This window comes from Canis lupus, chromosome 26, assembly GCF_003254725.2.
Source record: "Canis lupus dingo isolate Sandy chromosome 26, ASM325472v2, whole genome shotgun sequence".
Lineage (NCBI taxonomy): Eukaryota > Metazoa > Chordata > Mammalia > Carnivora > Canidae > Canis > Canis lupus.
This window is the reverse complement of record NC_064268.1, coordinates 24251990-24270913: the sequence shown is the minus strand read 5'-3', so window position 1 is coordinate 24270913 and position 18924 is coordinate 24251990. Positions and strand designations below refer to the sequence as shown.

The following is an 18924-nucleotide window of genomic DNA, read 5'->3' as shown; positions in this document are numbered from 1 at the left end:
CTTGAGTTCATGAAGAGATTATAATTATCCCATGTTGATCGGGAATGTTTCAGGCTTAATTCTTATGCCCACTCTCTTGGAGGTAATTTGGTGGGATCATAACTACACAGTGTTTTTCACACATTCGTTTGTCACTTTTGAGATGAAGGTAAGTATTCTACCATTTTAGTGATGGAGAAGTGATGAGCAGCTACATGAATGGCCCAGAGAGCTGAAGAACTACCTTGAGGGTTGAGAATATAGACTTCAATCATCTAATGATAGTAAAATAGTATTTAGCTTTTTATGGGAAAGAACAATATGTTAATTTGCAATGACATCTGTAATTTTTTTTCTTTTTTCCAGTTAAGGAAATAAAATTTTTCTGAGTAGTGAAGTGAATTGCCAAATGGTGATAGCCTGCTTTTATTTTTTGTTTAGGAAGCTTATTATTGAACTAGAACGTTTTAGAGTAGATACTGTAGAGGCCATTTAGGTGAAGTCTCATGTTATGGATGATGAATCCGAAACTCAGATAAGGTTGCAGATCAGGCTTGCTTAGCTAGTTTATAACACAGTCTTGGGCAAAATCTTCACTATCCTTTTTTATATTTGGACTGCCGTGTTTAAGAACAAGCACATGAAGGCCACTTAGATGTTCTCAGGTGATTGTATTTAATAAATGGTTACTTCAGTTCTGAATTGTGGAATGAGGGGCCAAATTTGGAATGGTGGATTATATGATAATCTTGGAAGACCATGAATGGCACTTGTAAAACTGGGTGGGTTGTTCTAGCTTTCCCCAACGACTTTATTTGATAATAAAATAATAGTTACAACCAGTTAATTGCTTCTTGCCATCACTTTTAAACATGTGTAAAGTAATCTTTATAATAACCTTGCTGGAGTAAGGATTCTTCCTGTTTTACATTTGTGGAAACAGGCTCAAATTGAGTAACATGCCAAAACACACCTGCTAAGTGGCAGATTTAAGGCAATATGATTTATTTGGCCACAGTGGTTAGTGTCTTTAACCATTATAAGGCAGTCAGTGCTAACTCTAGTCAGTTTTGCCTTAAGGGCTTGTTTTGCTTCAAGGAAAGGGTTTACTTCCTACTTGGAAAGTCTGTTCAGTTTATCTCAAAAACCTTTAATTTGAGGTTCTGGAATATTGTTTCTTTTGCTATCTTATAACTTAATAGGTGAGCAGAACTAAGGTAAAGAATCAAGCTCTAGTTAAGTCATTTGTTTAAAGTGAAATTGGAGAGTTTGTGAATTTGACTTTACCCATATTGAGTTGGAACCACCTTCTTGCATGAACATTTGCGGGTTGGATGTATCATTGGTTGGAAGCTCTAGATTTTCTAATCTGGATCACACCTTTGAAGTCTACTTTTGGATGTGTCCAAACCTACCAGGAGAAAATACAAACCCTAGAATACTAAGATAAGTTAGTTTATAATCAATTTCAAGGTTTATCAAGGTGATATGATGAAATTCATTTCTAGAGGAAACACGTTTTTAAATTTTCATAAGCTGTGACTTGTTTACTCCTAGTGATGGTGGATGGATCCTCATTTTGTTAAGTGATGGTGTCACCTTTAGAAATGAGAAAATTTGTCTATAGTTCCTTTTCCTTTGTTCTAATTTTTAAAATGTAAGACCGTAATAGGGTGTTTGATATCTACAGTATTGCCATATTGTGAGTTATGAAAAGTATGGCCCTTTGCTTACCTCCCATGTGATTTGGACTTGCAGGCTGAACCCAGGCAGGCTAGAAGGATAGAAATCAGTGTGGTTCAATGAATAGAGGATGCATGGGCTTGGGAGCCAGCCAAGCTTGGATTTGCCTGCTTCCTGGCTGAGTCTTTGGGCAGGCTGAGCCTCAGTTTCTTCATCTATAAAAGGGGGCTAATCTGAAAGTAGACGATTATGTAAAATAATGTTTATAAAGTAATTATAGCTCATTCATGGTACACTGTAAACATTGAATAGATGGTGCTTATTGTTTATTCATTGCATAATAATTTATATAAACCAGAAGTTGGCCAATGTAGCAGTTTGCTCTATGGTGGTAGTCATTAGGTAGATTACATTCTTGGTAAATTCTGGAGCATTTGTTGGAGACAGTAAACATCTGTCCTGAGGGTCGTTTTGTTGTTGTTGGTTTTGGTATGATGTCTGTGGTAACTGATGATGGTTATTTTGGTTACATCAGCGTTAAGATTTAAAGCAGGCCTGAGAAATTCTCATGATAGTGTGAAAGTTTTAGGGTACTTTCTTTTAATGCAGGATGTTGCTAGTATGAAATGATAAAAGGATTTTTATGCTGTTACTGCTCTTTAGTTGTGACTACTAGTAAAAAGTTGATGAACAATCTAGGTCCTAGATTCCAGATATAGTGGTGGTAGTGATGTTCCTTTGTGATAAGATGCATAGCTTACATCACTGCAGTACTGCTAAGTCGTCTGATAGGGCAGGGTGCTTAAGTATAAGATGCCTTCTCTCTGTGTCTCTTCTTGTTGGCACATTTAATTATCTTGGCAATATACTTTTGGCTTGTTTTATCTATATATGTAGTGAATATAGAGGCACCTGTCACCTCTAGAGACAATATTTTTGGGGACTTAAAATTGTGTTGAAATGTGGGTTTACACTCTAAGTATATTAAAGCCATTTGAATGTAGAATGGATGCTCTTGTTTCTCAGCTTTATTTTCTAGCAATTAAGGCAATTAACTTGTCAATATTTCCAAGAACACAGCAGAAGCTATCACTGTGTGATGGACTTGTGGATAATCTATTGGTTTAAATTCAGATTGAATATAAATAGGAACACCATTTTCCTTATGTAATGAGTAGATTTACTCATGAATTTGTCACTGGAAATGCTGAGCTGCAAAACTATTTTGATCATGGCACAAATGATATAAAAGCCAATTGAAAGTGAGTTTGCTAAAAATCTTTTTCCAGATGGTTGGCCTTTCTTGGATAATGTGCAAAGAATCTTTACATCTGGGAAAATAATTTTCTTTTGATATTTATTCAAATACCTGTTTCAAATGCTAGCAAGCAATGAATGTGTCTCTTTGAATATTATTTAAGAAAAGGGAGAGAAATTATGTCTTTGATATATTTTTTGTTAAGATTTTTTTTTGTTCTTAAGATTTTTTTTTTAAGATTTATATTTATTTATTCCAGAGAGAGAGAGAGAGGCAGAGATGCAGAGACACAGGCAGAGGGAGAAGCAGGCCCCATGCATGGAGCCCGACGTGGGACTCGATCCCGAGTCTCCAGGACTACGCCAGGGCTGAAGGCGGCGCCAAACCGCCAAGCCACCCGGGCTGCCCGTGTTCTTAAGATTTTAAGAAATATTTAGAACTCTGACTTTGTTAGTAGGACCCATCAATTGGTTGAAGGTCTGGAGAAGATTATGAGTATTGACTCTGACCTTCCCAACCCTTGTCACAAAAGATCCCTTTTATGATGTGTCAGTACACATCACAAAAGTATCCCTTAACTATATTTTAAAGATATCTGTTAACATATCTGAAATATGTTTGTGTGGAACAGCATTGATACTATGTGGAACAACGAAGGCCATTTGGAATGTTTTCTTTAAATTCTGATTTTACAAGGCAATATTTTTAAGCGTTGTATAGAAAGCAGTGAAAACTTAGCCAGAGATCTTTGTGCTTGCCCTTTTGAGATCTTACTGAATTCTGAATGTCTCTCATTTTCATGTGAAGCAGTCAGACATACATGTTGCTGAGAAGCAGTTGCCACTTTTATTTGATTTCTTGGCCTGATGGCAAAGGATTTCAGAATTAGTTTTCAAGATTATTCATATTCACTATTCTCACGACCAAAGGCCAGTACTTCATTCTTAAACATATTTATTCCAAAGATTGCTGCATACAAGCTGTAGTCCCATTCTTATTATGGTAATATTCTTTTTGTTGTTACAGGAGCTGTATTTCTGAGTTTCCTTGACTATAGTTAAAATACAGGCTCTTATTGGAATGAGAACTATTATAATAGAATTTGTTATTTTATATTTTTAAGTAATCTTCAAAATTAAAAGTCTAGAGTATAGAAAACTAATTCATTTTTTAAGTTTCTTTCTTTCTTTTTTTTTTAAGATTTATTCATGATAGACACAGAGAGAGAAAGAGAGAGAGGCAGAGACACAGGCAGAAGCAGGCCCCATGCCGGGACCCCGACGTGGGACTCGATCCCGGGTCTCCAAGATCACACCCTGGGCCAAAGGCAGGCACCAAACCACTGAGCCACCCAGGGATCCCCAAGTTTCTTTTTAAAAAAAAAAAAAAAAAATCTTTTTTTTAAAAAAAGATTTAATTTATTCATGAGAGACACAGAGAGGCAGAGACATAGGCAGAGGGAGAAGCAGGCTCCATGTAGGAAGCCCGATGTGGGACTTGATCCCAGGACCCCAGGGTCATACCCTGGTGGAAGGCAGGTGCTAAACTGCTGAGCCACCCAGGCATCCCCAATTTTTAAGTTTCTAAGCCACTTCTAAGGAAAATGACTGGTTGAAAGCTTGAGTAAATGTTAGATTTAATTTATATTATCTTTACCAAATTATCCTAATTTTCTAACATTTCAACCTATTTCTTTAGCGTAGTAATCTACGCTATCAATCTTTAATTGATAATTTGAAGAATTTAAGATGATTATAGAGACTTAAATTTTTTAATTAAAAATATGTTTTATGCAGGTTTTTCCTTTAAAAAATTGTTTTTCTTTTCAGTAATATAAGGATTGGAGTTTGGTCAGAAGAATTTGAGAGCTCTATTTTCTAGGCAAACTGGAGATAAATGTCTACTTTTTGCCAAGACATATTTATTGGTGCTGCCTTTGGATTAGCAGCAAATAGTCACTGATCTCATGGGAAAAGTTCTTCCTATAATTCCAAGAATTTTTTTTTTCAATAACTAGTAGTTTTAATTCAAAATTTGCAATTGTAAAAATTTGTAGGTTTACTTGAGGGAAAACCAGGGTTCCTGGACAGTTCAATTTTGGATGCTTATTCTATAAGCAAATATTTTACAGTTTGTTTTTTTGTTTTACATGATTTAATAAGTGATCAGAGATCCTAGACACTGGTTAGTTAATTTAAGTATATTCTAAATTTTTAGACATTTTCACTTTGTCTATTGGCTGAAATGGTATGTGAAAAAATCAGTGGGAATAATTTATTTTTGAAAAATTGATGATGGTAATGTACTATTTAGGTTAATGATTTTATGTTTTGAATCATTTCAAGGTTTCTAGGTGGACACATTGTACGTTTATATCTAAAGACTATTATGGGAAATAGCACAAATTAAAGAGAATGTAAATGGAGAAAGAATTTAAGGATACATTTTATGTATAAATATCATATTTGTTGAGTTCTGAATAATATGATAATTATGTATTTACCTAACCCAACTTTGAGCATCGTCTTGGAAAAGAGATGACCTCCTTAAAGGGGCTAATGGACACTAGGAGGAACACACCAAGCTGTTGTCCTTCTAAGAGGAATTGTACAAGAGGGTCTTGGATCCTTTAATGTGAAAGTTGTTTTTAGCTAGAAGTGAAATGTCAGAGAATAGATTATTCTCTCTTCCCTTTCAAATGGAGTATTTTGCTTATAAAATGCACAGAAACAAATGGGTTTTCTTCTTTCACCAATAGGTAATATGCAAGCATTGGTAAAACAAAATGTTAGCAAATTGTCCATTGAACATGCTTAGAGATATGCAGAAACTGACGGCTAGTTAAGGCAGTGAAAAATAAAATACAGACATTTTTCTAGGCAGAACATGAGTAGTGAAAAAAACTGCTTTTAAATCAGTAGTACGCATAGAAATCTTACTGCTTCAGAGTGAGTTTCTTAACATAGAGCGAATAAACATGAGTAGATAGCAGGACTTGGTTAACATTTGAGGGGGTTTAGCAGGTTCTTAAAAGGCTCTAATTTTCGGGAAGTTTAAATTTGATTAGCGTATATTGATAGTGCAAATGGCAATTTTAGGGTTTTTTTCCTAAAAACATTTTATAACCTTGACTTATTAGGTATCATAGTTCAATTCTGTGATTCTGCTGATTCTTTGTATTTATCATTTTAGAACTACTCATGAATTCTTATTTGGTGCTCTTGCCGAACTGGTTGATAATGCAAGGTATGTAGTCTTTTTTTTTTTTTTTTTTAATTTTATTTATTTATTCATGAGAGACACACATAGAGAGAGGCAGAGACATAGCAGGCTCTATGCAGGGAGCCCAATCCTGGGACTCCAGGATCACGCCCTGAGCCAAAGGCAGGTGCTAAACCGCTGGGCCACCCAGGGATCCCAAGGTATGTAGTCTTTAAGCTTACAGTCTCTGCCTGAAAACGTTTTGGGTCGTTGTGACCTTTGCTTTCTGAAGATGTGGGAGAAAGACAATTTTGTAAGCAGTTTTAATTCACTCCTAAGAACTCCTAAGAGGTCTCTTACCCCAAAAGTATTTTTAATAGCATGTTAGTTGGTACTTTCAGTTTATTTGATTAACTTTAATTCATTTATTGCCTTTCTAAAAATAGTGAACTTATGACCTCCAAAGTTATCTTCCACTGTGTATTAGAGCAAGATAATTGGGCGCTGGGGTGGCTCAGTGGTTGAGCATCTGTCTTTGGCTCAGGTCGTGATCCCGGGGTCCTGGGATCAAGTTCTGCATCAGGCTCCCTGCTGGGGGGAGTTAAGATAGAAACTTAGGAATCAAGTTAATGTGATAGCTAAGATCTCATTTGAGTTATCAGAACAGTACACCATCTAAAGTCTTTAAAATTATGCCAGAGTTCTGTGTGTTTTTAAAACGTATATTGTCAGATGATGGATCAGTGTTTTCTATTGTTAGCAGCTGTGCTTGAAGAAATTCTTTAGCATTGTGTTACACTGAGTTCTTAGTGATGGAAGTCTATAACTGTTACTGTGCAGTACTGGAAACAACTTTGGGTTGGCTCAAAGATAAAAAGCAACAACCAAATCAAGATTCTGTTAATAATTATGAAAATGTTATCTCAGTTTTGTTTCTGAATGCAAACATAAAATTCAGACACATTGCTATTGACCCAGTGTTGATGACTGATGAAGGAAGAGGGTAAGAGATAAGTACTTTTTTGTAGAAGTACTTTTCTAAATAGATCCCCAGTTAATGAGCTTGCTGTTTTTTTCTGTATTTATGCCTATACTATAATCCTGTACCATTATTACTTTTATTGTTATTCCCTGGAATAACATGGAAGTGTGCTTATTAACAAATTGTTTAACCAGAAAACTTCCATTTTTGTTTTAATGATGGTTGACACATAACTTTTGTATTCTATTTAAATTTTTTAAAAAGATTTTATTTATTTGAGAGAGAGCTAGAGTGAGAGAGCAAAAGCGGAGATAGCTGCAGAGGGAGAGGGAGAATAAAGCTCCCCACTGAGCAGGGAGTCTGATGTGGGGCTCAATCCCGGGACCCTGAGATCATGACCTGAGTCAGAGGTGGACACTTAACCCACTGAGCCACCCAGGTGTCCCTGTATTCAATTTAAAAATGATGTAGCCTAATGGAACTATGTTTGAATTTGTTAGCTTGTTAGCTTAGTGAGACCATGGTGTGCTTTGTCACTTGTTAACTTAGTGAGACCATGGTATGCTATGGCAGACTGCCTTTTTGTCTATCATGTGGTGAACGGATGATTCCTGAAGTATGTGTTCCTGGTCATGCACACATTTTGCTCCTCTTTCTCATATTTGAAACTGTTTTTATGTTTTGGGGAATAGATACATGTAGAACTGTATGGATTTTTTACATTTAAAACTGATGAAACACTCCGTGCCTCATTTTCCTTGCCTGCAGTTAGGAGAATTGGACTAGATTACTTTCAAGCTTTTATTGATGACTGAACTTGTATTTCAGCTGGTGGTTGGAGTCTAATATAGTGCACCAACCTCCTTTCTAGGTTAGGGAGGATAAGATTACAAGCTTGTGAATTAGAATTTTTTTTTTTTTTTTTTTTTTTTTTTAATTTACGATAGTCACAGAGAGAGAGAGAGGCAGAGACACAGGCAGAGGGAGAAGCAGGCTCCATGCACCGGGAGCCCGATGTGGGATTTGATCCCGGGTCTCCAGGATCGCGCCCTGGGCCAAAGGCAGGCGCCAAACTGCTGCGCCACCCAGGGATCCCAAGCTTGTGAATTAGTCTGCTGACTATAGTGTATACTATGAGATGTGATTTTTCATAGGCTTTGTGGCAGATGGTTTTTTTTTCTTTGTTCTCAGTATCTTACACAAAAGAAAAATGGAAAAGTTATTGGAACATTTTCTATGTTTGCTATCAAATTATGAGAGAAACACAGTTGTAATTTTTTAGTATGTAAGAGGGAATGTTCTTCCTTATTCTATAGATATTGTTACTGTGAAATCCATATTAAAATATCTAGGCCCTATGTGTCGTGTGGTTATTTTAAATAATTTAGAGCTTCACACATAGGGAAATATATTTCACACATAAGGAAAATAGAGTTGTCAAGTGGGAGAGTACTTTAATGGATACAGAATTTCTGTATGACTTTCTAAAAATAAACTCAAAATAGTATGCATCATACTTAAAATACTATGCATTTTGATGTTTGATATTTTATATTCAGTATGTATATGAATATTTATATTCATTTGGATCTTGATTTTTTTCCTTTTAATTTTGCAGAGATGCTGATGCAACCAGAATAGATATTTACGCTGGTAAGTCAGACATCAGTCCTTTCTTCTAATGTTCAGTTCCTTTGAATGCATTTTTTGCTGTGTCTAAGAAGAAATGCCTAAGAGCCTGGGGAGAGATGGCATGATTACTCCAGGTCATAGGTAGAAGCAGGGCAGCCCTGGTCAGGCATGTAGTAGAAACCAAGAATATTGGTGTAAGGAAACTCACACATGGTGCCCAGATCTATAGATCTATTTATTTTCTTAAAAGAGATTTTATTTACTTGAGAGAGAGAAAGAGAGAGCGACATAGTGAGAGAGGGAGGGAGAGGGAGAAGCAGACTCCTTGCTGAGTAGGGAGCCAGATGTAGGGCTCCATCCCAGGACCCTGAGATCATGACCTGAGCCAAAAGCCCCCCTGACTTAGCTGACTGAGCCCACCCCCCCTCGGGGCACCCCTATATCTATTTATATAGCCACTGAGAGTTTAATGGGATGATAGAGTAGTGGGGCGTGAAGTGACCAAGTACTGGTGATTTTACTGGTTAGATTACTGATTGGCTGATTTTACTGGTCCCTGCAGCCAAAGAGAGAACTTGTTAGAGGCCATTTTCTCTCTAAAACCTCATTGAGGACTTGGAGAGTTGCCTGTGTCAGTTGCATAAAATAGTTGGGTTAACTGGGTAGGCACTGGGGTTTTACTGAGGAGATGTTCTCAGGCAGAGGTGTCAGGTGGGAAGGACAGCTGCTTTGCTTGGAATTGAAAGACTTTTTTTTTTTTTTGAAAGACTTTTTAAAAAGATTTTCTTTGAGAGCAAGTGAGTGCATGAGCAGGGGGAGGGGCAGAGGGAGAGGGAGAAGCAGACTTCCTGCCAAGCAGGGAGCCTGACCTGGGCATGATCCCAGGACCCCCAGATCATGACCCAAGGTGAAGTCAGATGCTCAGTTGACTGAATGACCAAGGCACCCTCTAATTTAAAAATATTAATGATGTTTCCTGTTTTGCTTATTTAATTGGCTCTGCTGTTTGGTAGTAAGTTTCTCTTTCTTTTTTTTCTGGAGTGGGTACAACAGTGGAAGAATTCTTAGTCATCATTTGCTTTTTTAAAATTTTAAATTATTATTTTTAGTTTGCTTTCTAGCTACCTGTTCAGTGTTTGTACCAGCATGTTTTTGGTAATTTGAATGCTAGAAATTTGGAAGCAAAATAGAGGAAGGTGGCTTTTAAATCCAGTTTGACTGCATATAATGTTTCTCTGACAAACTTTTCTGAAGTCTTGAGTAACACTCACTAACTTATGAGAAGACTTAAAGTGTTTTTGTGAGAATATGCAGTTATCAAATAACCCCTCTTTGTGGATTCATTTGATAAATGGGAAAAAGCACACAACTAAGAAATAATTTTCAGAACCTCCAATGTTATATAATTATGAAGAATCTCCTATATGACAAATTTTTCATGTCTGAATTACTTTAGAGCAAGAAAATAATTCAGAACAGCTAAAAGTCGCTGTACTGCTTAAATTCTGAAAGCCTTCTGCTCAAAAGGCTATGCCAAAGTGGTGAAAATAAGACTTCTTTTATTTTTAGAATAAAGGAACAAAGTAAATATCAGGTGTTAGGAATGCATCTCAGAGGCACAGCAGAAGAGTGTTAGAAGATGGTTACTTAAACCCTAAGGCCAAATGGAGGCACCATTCCCAAGTCACAGTGTGTATCTTACATCTTAAGTATGCTTTAATGAGGAGCAATTACAGCTACTTTTGAAAGAAATGTTGTTTTAATCGTTGCACAGATGGTAAAGCAGAGAATAGGCGTCTACTCCAAGTGATATTGAAAGGACAAATCATCATAGCTGAGTCTATTTGAAAAAAGCATTTTAAACACATCATCTCTGTCTCCTCCTACCACCTTTGGTGGGTGAATTTCATGAAGAAAATTTAATCCTTTACACTTAGATTGCAACAGAATGGATTTCAATTTAAATGAAAAAGGCCCGCTGTGTATTTATTCTGTGCTCAGTGTTCTTACTCCTATTGTGCTTTGGGAAGAGTCCAGAGAGGATGTGATGGAGCCTTTTTTAAGTTCTCATTAGAGAACTTAAGTCTTTAATTGGAGAGGCAGCACTGTGTAGATGATTAGAGAACAATAACTTGATCTTGAGGGAACTGTCAAGGCAGTTAAGGATTAAATGGTGTGATAGAAGTACTAAGCACTATAGCATTTTAGAGGAAGACTTGATTTACTCCAAATACCTCAAGATTGGGAGTCTTGGGTGAAATGTCCTTAACTTTACACTTTTCTACCTCAGAGTTTAATTAACACATTCAACAGGAGGAATAAAAGCAACCTCAGTTTATGAGTGCAATAGTAGAATTAGTAATACCTGGTACCATAAAGTTCTTACTGTCAGTACACAGGGGAAAGTGTTTTCTTGTCTCCCATTCTGAGACTAGACTGATAATGAGCTTGGAAATCCCCTTAAATATCAGATTGTTTGAATTCCCTAAAAAGTCATTTTTTAAAAGATTGTATTTAAACCTAAGAAGAGTGACAAAGGAACCAGACTCTTGAAGTACAGAGGTGTTCATTTACCCAAAGCATTCCTATTAGATGGGGCCAGACAATAATGTGCCTGTCAGAAGTAGATTCAGTATTTTTTTTTTTTAGATTCAGTATTTTTATTGACTCTCTTGACTTCCTTAAATAGGTAGTGCAACTCCTCAAAGAAAGATCTCCTTTGTGATGCTAAACCATGGTTAGTAAGTGGGAAATTAGAGCACTGAAATAAATATTACCCAGATTTCAAAAGAATAATGAAGAACTTGGATGTCATTTTTTTTTTTATAAAGATTTTATTTATTTCTTCATGAGAGACACACAGAGAAGCAGAGAGAGAAGCAGGCTCCATGCAAGGAGCTCGACGCGGGACTTGATCCTGGGTCTCCAGGATCAGGCCCTGGGCTGAAGGTGGCGCTAAACCACTGAGCCACTTGGGCTGCCCTTGAGTGTCATTTTATTATAACTTCTGCTAAGGACATTATTTTATCATCTCTTTTATTATCTCCATTTTACATTTCTTCTTCTTTTTCCTGTCTTTTCCCTGGTGGGAGTTGGATGATGGGAAGTCAGGCTAATTTGGATAAGCCAGACTTAGCCATATTGGGGGGAGCTTAGATGTGCATCTTTCCAAACTCATTCTGATAATCTTACATAGCTGCTACCAGGATCTGAAGCACAACTATAAAGAAGGCAGTTTGGCTTTTCTCTCCCTGTCTTGCTTCCAAAGATGTACGATGGGAGTGGGACCATACAACTCGCAGCTGGTTGGTCTCCTATCTCTAGAACTCCCCCCTCCTTCATCAAAATCCTTTGCTTGGAGGCTTCAGATAACACTCAATTGATCAAAGCAAGTATCAGGTGTTAGGAATACATCTGTAATTGGTGAAATGTCTGGGAAGATAGTTTTGAGCAGGAAAACCTTCCAGTTCTTGTTTCTCTAGCTCAGTGCTTCTCAAAGAGTGGTCCATTGATGGATAACATCAGCATCACGTGGGAGCTTGTTAGAAATGCAAATCCTTAGGTACCTCCTCAGACCCACACAGACTTTCCAGGGTGGAGCCCAGAATCTGGGTTCTTTAGCTGATTCTTATACACACTACATTTTGCTCTAGCTGTTACTTACTCGTCTGATTGAACCCTTCTGCTTAACTGATTTGCTACAGAGAGTAGCATCTATAGGACCATAAGCTCTGTGAGGGCAGTGATCATATCTGCATTGTTTATCTTGTCTTCATCACAGAGCCAGGCACAGAGGAAATGCTCAGTAAATAGTCATTGAATAAATGAGTGATTGGTAGAATAAGCATAGTAGCCAGGGGATGAGGCCACATTGCTTATTTACAAAGTGACTGCTGTGCCAGCTGGTCTCTCTTGACCCTGAGGCAGTGTTGCATATGATCCTGTGGACTCGGGTACTATGAGCTGCTTATAGGCTTGTTGATCACTATGTGGCCAGGAGGATCCTTTATCGGTGGATCTCTTACCTTTGTAAACCATATGAAAAATCTTTAAATGAAGTCCTTGAACAAGAAAGGGATTTTAGACCCACTGTTAAGTAATGATTATGTGTTAAGACAGCCTGCAGATCCTGTTCTAAGAAACTCAGGGGCCTAAAAGTAACTTCCTATATGATGTTCAAGAAATGCCAGTGATCCTTGAGGACTTTTCAGATGCAGTTGACTTGAACCAATTTCTGGATCCCAAAGCAGAATCTACATGTATGTTTATGGCTGAAGTGTAAAACAGATGGCTCTTGGCTAGATTTCTTTTACCATGCTCTGTATCTGACCTAGTTTGAGTCTCCATGTGATATTTTGCTTCCTCCAGAAGGAAACTTTGAAGGCTTTTTGCACTTTTATTGCACTTGCTCCTGCTTACCAGATTTCCACACTGATAGAAGGCACTTCCATAAGGAGAAATTTTCTTAGCTACCGATAGTATTTACAGGAAGGTCTTTGCTCTTGAACTTTCAAAAAGCACTTATTATTAATGTTTCAGCAAAGTCTGCTTCCTCAACACTTAATGATACTTGAAAATCTGTGGTTTATAGTACTTTTGAAATACATTTTAAATTACACTAGTCCATTTGATAGAAGGTGATGATGACTCACTTGAATCTTTAGCCCAAGGGGAGGACAAAGAGTATTTTAAACAGATTCTTCAGCTTAGATCGTTGTATAAAGTTGGTGAACTTCAGCTTGCAGGGGACAAAAAAAAGTACTCAGGAACTAGGCTCCAAAACAGCCTCAAACTTGTTTCTGTAGTGCCTTATATAGATCTTCCTTTTGGTAGAAGTGCTCTCCTGATTCCGCATCCTGTGCTGTTCCTCCTTTACCAACATGATCCTCATCATTGGTCATAGGCACCTTGGGAATTCTAGTATGGCCCTCTTCCCTATTTGAGCATCTCTTCCTTAAGTGTTTGTGACATGCTTAGACCCAGACTACTTTGAGTAACCACCTGCTGCTGCAGAAGACAGCTCCTGAAAGAAGAGTTTCTTCTTCCACCCACTAAAATGGCAGCCAGTTTGTTTTGTTCCTTTCCTGTTGACCAGGAAGCCCTATCACGGCTGCACTATCAAAGGATTTAATCTTCTTGTCAAAAGACTGTTCCTCTTTCTAGTCAAGCAAGTCCAACTGGGAAGTGGGTAGCTCTCACTGCACCTTGTGCCATCTCATTCTTAGGTTGGGGGGCCATTTCAAGGACTGATCAAGCAGAGGAGGTAGCAGTGAATACAGATAGCCCAGAAACTCGAGTTAGCTTGGGGATAGTCATACACAGACTTACCAGTTCATCTGGATGGTAGCTGACACCCTTAGCCTGTAGCATGTCTGACATGATCACATTGTTTGAAGGCTACCCCAAACTCACAAAGGACTTGCCCTGTTGATTTGAGCAGTGTTGATAAGGACAGTGTAATACTTGGAGAATTTTAGTGGCATCGGGCCCACAGCAGAGGGCAGAGGTGGGAATAATCCAGGTGGAGAGAGGCAGAAGGATGATTGAAGTTTGCCTGAAATACATGCATATTCAGAGGCTCCTGGGTGGCTCAGTTAAGTGTCTGCATTTGGCTCAGGTCATGACCTCAGGGTCCTGGAATCAAGCCCCACGTCAGGCTCGTCAGCTTCACTACCTCCCCCCTCCCATGAACATACTTGTGTGCACACTCTCAAATAACATTTTTAAAAAGAAAAAGGAAATACATGCATATTCAGCGGTCCTAGGTGTGGTTAGTCTAGTGGACCAAGTATTTCTTTGATAGTAAGGGCCCTGACATTTACCAGCTAGGGCTATTAGAAGGAAGAGCTAGGTTTGTCCTAATCTCTTTGTACCCAGATGTTAAATTGACCCACCTTCTTCTGACCTTACCCATGTTGCTACCCTCTGGTAGGTAATTTCGCAGTAATAGCAACTGCTTCTTTTACAGAAAGGCGAGAGGACCTTCGAGGAGGATTTATGCTTTGCTTTTTGGATGATGGAGCAGGAATGGATCCAAGTAAGTAATGAGATGATTACTGCTTTTGGGGGAGGATGTAACTCTTTTTACTGAATACTCATTGTGTTTTTCTGTTGCCTTACCGTTGTGACTAGAAGATCCACCTGGAGAGAGGTCTGTTGCAACATCTCAGGCTTAATTCCACTAATGGATTTGCCAGGTCTTGTCCTAGTATAGTAGATAGTATCTGAATGGCAACCCAAAGTCAGTCAGATTACCTGTTTCTTGACATGGTTGCACAACATCCTGGAGCTGGAACTACAGAGGCCTCCCTCAGCCTTCATACCATGTTCTGGTAACAAGAAAGTCATAGTGATAGGCGGTACTGACAGGCCAGTCAGAGGTTGCCTCCCTTTGCCTCATGGTTGTGAATTTCCTTGGAAAGTGATTTTAGTAGACATGCAGCCCTGCTTAGATTTAACAAGGCTGAGACCTTTGAGTTGTGTGAGGATCCTGGGGAAGAAATGCAAATATTTCACTTTCTTTTGTGCCTGCCACTTTAGGTGATGCTGCCAGTGTGATCCAGTTTGGGAAGTCAGCCAAGCGAACACCTGAGTCCACCCAGATTGGGCAGTATGGGAATGGATTAAAATCGTAAGTATACTAGAAGCCTATCATAGGACTCAATACAAAATCAAGCATGCTCTCCTGCTGCTGTACAATGGAAATTTTTCTATTCCTTATCCTTTAGTCAGTATAACTCTGAAACATAAGAAAAATCAGAAAGAAATGGTAGTTTGGGGACTTAGTAACTGTTGTTTAGCCGAGTTTTCCTTACAGATTGAAAGTATGAACAGCCTAAACCATTTGGGGTGAGAGAAACAAGTTGTAGGTTTCTCTTGGCAATGTGCTCTGGAACCACATCTCTCCTCCTGACGAAAATTCTTACTTTTCCCCATGGTTTCAGGATGCAAGTGGTTGTTTTGCAGGGTTAGAAGTATCTGAGATGGTAGAGAAATTGCTTCATGGCACAGCAGTGTTCTCAGCAGTGTTCCCTGAGCACCTGTCACATGTCATGTTTTGAGCCCAGGCACTGGGGGATCCAGGGTGAGTAAGAGAGATCTGAACCCTCCCTCTCAGAGGACATGATCTCTCCTCCTGTGTCCTGCTAGACCCAGTAGCAGGGACTTACCTAATGTCTTCAGATCCCTTGGGTCTTTCTCAGCCCTTGGTTCCCACTTGTTTGGTGTTTGGAATGTGTTGTTCTGATTTTGAGTGAAGCCCCAAGAGAAAGGTTTCTATTTCTGAAATGCTCACTTCCAGCTGTACATACCTTTGGATGGAATAAGATTTAGTGGGATTGGAGTTTGTACAAATGGGATTCTGAGTCACGTTTCCAGTAAACGTGTTGTTTTGAGAGAGGGTGGTGCTTTGGTCAGTCAACAATCAGTTGTGTCTCATATGCAGCGTGCTTTGGATGTGTAGCAGTGAAAGAGTGTGCTTTCAAAGACATTAGGAACATGGTACCTGGACTTTTTAATTGGTCTTTCAGGGGAGAAACCAAATGGTAATAACAAGTACTTACCACGTGCCAGGCACTATGCTAAAAATTTTACTAGGATGATTTCATTTAATCCTTTTATCATCATTTTCCAATGAGGAAATTGAGGTTTATGGGGATGAAGTGATTTGCCTAGAGGTATAAAAATATTTGCCCGAGTGTAGAGCTGAGATACGAACCAGGTCTTTCTGCTGCAAAGCTGGAGCTGTTGTCCATCTCACTTCAGTCCTATTAAATTAAATTCCAAATCTCAGCCACTTAATTATTTCTCTGAGCCTCAACTTCCTCCTTTGTAAATTGGGAGTGTAATACATGCTAGGTAAGTTAAGGATTAAATGCTCCTATTATTGTGAGAGCCTTAGACAAGTTTCTGGATTGTTTTATTTCTCCTTTGATCTCACCATTCAGTTTCCTGGCCTGATTCACTAGATCTAGGGTAGGGCCTAGGAGTCTATGGATTCTGGTGATTCTGGGGCTAGTGCCCTAAATTCCCAATAACAGGTCTCTTAGAGTCAGTGTGAAAGATGAAGCCCCAACTTATCTGGATTGTAGGCCAGCCTCCTTCTACCTGGTCTTAGCAGTTCTGTGGCCTCAGGCAAGCTATTTCATGTCTCTGAATATCTGTTTTCTAATCTAGAAAATGGGGTCCTTTTCTCTGACATTCTCTCTTACAGAGCAAGTTTGAGGAGCAAACAAAATGTGACTCTGACCATGCTTAGAAGACCAGGAAGTTGAGTGTTGTCATTAGCGTATTTTAGTAGAATGAGTTTTGTAGAGAACCCATTGAGTTGGAGCCATCTAGTGTTGAAAGTGTAATTTTGAAACCAATTCAGAAGTTGAAAAGTTTCAGGAGGGAGTGATTTGTGGTGAGAATAGGGCTGAGAAGCAATGAAGCCAGCAGAGAGGTGGCATTTTTGGGGTTGTTGCTCTTCAGCCTCCCAGGTCAGGATCAAAGAGGGAAGAAAGAAGCACAAAGTGAGAGTTTTTGCCAAATTCGGGCAAGAGCAAGCTTTGACAGAAAACAAGGTAATGTGCCTCATTTTGCTATCCATAAGCTTCAGAGAAGAAGGAGGAGGGCTGTGAAATCTGTCAGGAGTGTTGCCAGCATCTTTGGAACTGGAGGAGGAGAAAGAGAACTTGGCAGCCCCCAGGGTGTCTCTGGATAGTGTCCTGGGCGTTTTCCTGAGCATTTGGGGAAATGGGACATGGCATTCATTTATGTGTTTGGCTTGCCAACCTGGTTTGTATTCGTACATAGAAGAGAGTAATGAGGCTTCCCACTACCATCCCCTCCCTGGGGTATTATGAAGGCTAATGAGATAACAACCATAAAGCCCCAGAAGCTGCTCAGAAGAAAGGAGTTAAACAGCCCCATTGTTCAGCGGGTAATGAACTGTTAGAACTTCTGCCCTGTTCCATGTTGCCCAGAAAGGCCTGTTCTTGCCTGTTCCTCAGAAGATTTAATGTGGCCAAACAGGAAGGAAGCGGTTGATTCCATTCGGACTTTCGCCTTGTGGAACCCAGCCTCAAGGCACATTTCCCAGAAACCATTTGTGTCTAAAAGTAGGGACTGCCTATGGCATAATGAGCTTGAGGTGGCAAAACAGTTTTGAGAGAGAAGGTAATTGTAGTTACAGGACATGAGCCAATTATAGGCTTCTTAAAAACTGTGATTAAGAATTGTGTTGTGTATGGTTAGCCCCTATATTTGGCTGAGCCTTAGGGTCATACTGGTTTCTTTTTGAGGATTTATAAGAGTAGATTGTGGGCTACACCCTTGATGGTGCTGCCATTTGATGACTGAATGAGAAGGGAGTTTGTGTCAACGGTGGAAGGATCAGGTGGGAACTGGATGTGGTCAGTGTGGAAGATGATGTGTTGAGGGTATTGATTCCTGGAGGGAAATCTGGTGGTGGCTCAGTCAAAGAGTACAGCAGCCCTTGTGTGGCTGAGATGAACCTGATGCATGGGCAGCAGAATTACTTACCATTGTGGCAGTAGGTTGGGGGTGAGACTAACTTGGGGCTGATGATCTGTGGTGAATGTGTCCAAAAAGGGTGGTGAGGGAGCCCTGTAAGGTGGGTAAGTAGAGTCAGGGACAGCAAAAACTGATGGAAGAGTAGAGGAAATGAGGGCTGTGGACCTCATCATCTCAGGGTCCTGGGAAGGAGGGAGGCCTTGAGGAGAGCCTTCGAAAGGTAATTTCACTCATGTCCAGAGAGCGAATTTGTTTCTTTTTCAGATGGGTTTTTGAATCCCTGGGAGAATAACCCATTTCTGCTTTCCTTTCAGGGGCTCAATGCGCATTGGGAAGGATTTTATACTCTTCACCAAGAAGGAAGACACCATGACCTGCCTCTTCTTGTCTCGGACCTTTCATGAGGAGGAAGGCATTGATGAAGTAGGTTCTGTCCTTGTGGTCTGAGTCATCATCTCGCATTTCCTAGTCTGCCTAAGTTATTTGTGATGCTGGGCTCATTGGGGTTGCAGGATTGCAGCCATGGCCCCATTATGGGATTAGCTGGTTAGTCAAACTGATTGAGGGGTTAGGCAGACCTCTTAGTGTGAGAGGAGGTAAAAATCTCAAAGCTTCAGAGAATAGAATTAGGCCTATTAGAATGAGGCCATTAAATGGCAGGGACCAAGAGTTG

General features: G+C 39.3%; 1 protein-coding gene across 5 annotated transcripts in view; it reads left to right on the top strand.

Annotated features, from left to right (window-relative positions):
* Positions 1-18924, top strand: part of MORC2 (MORC family CW-type zinc finger 2) — a 41974-nt gene that overhangs the window by 1886 nt on the left and 21164 nt on the right. For all 5 annotated transcript variants that reach the window (XM_025474571.3, XM_025474573.3, XM_025474570.3 and 2 more), the window contains exons 2-6: positions 6113-6166; positions 8722-8756; positions 14704-14772; positions 15276-15366; positions 18566-18674. In XM_025474571.3, coding sequence (XP_025330356.1) covers positions 6113-6166; positions 8722-8756; positions 14704-14772; positions 15276-15366; positions 18566-18674 — 358 coding nt within the window. The remainder of the gene's footprint in view (positions 1-6112; positions 6167-8721; positions 8757-14703; positions 14773-15275; positions 15367-18565; positions 18675-18924) is intronic.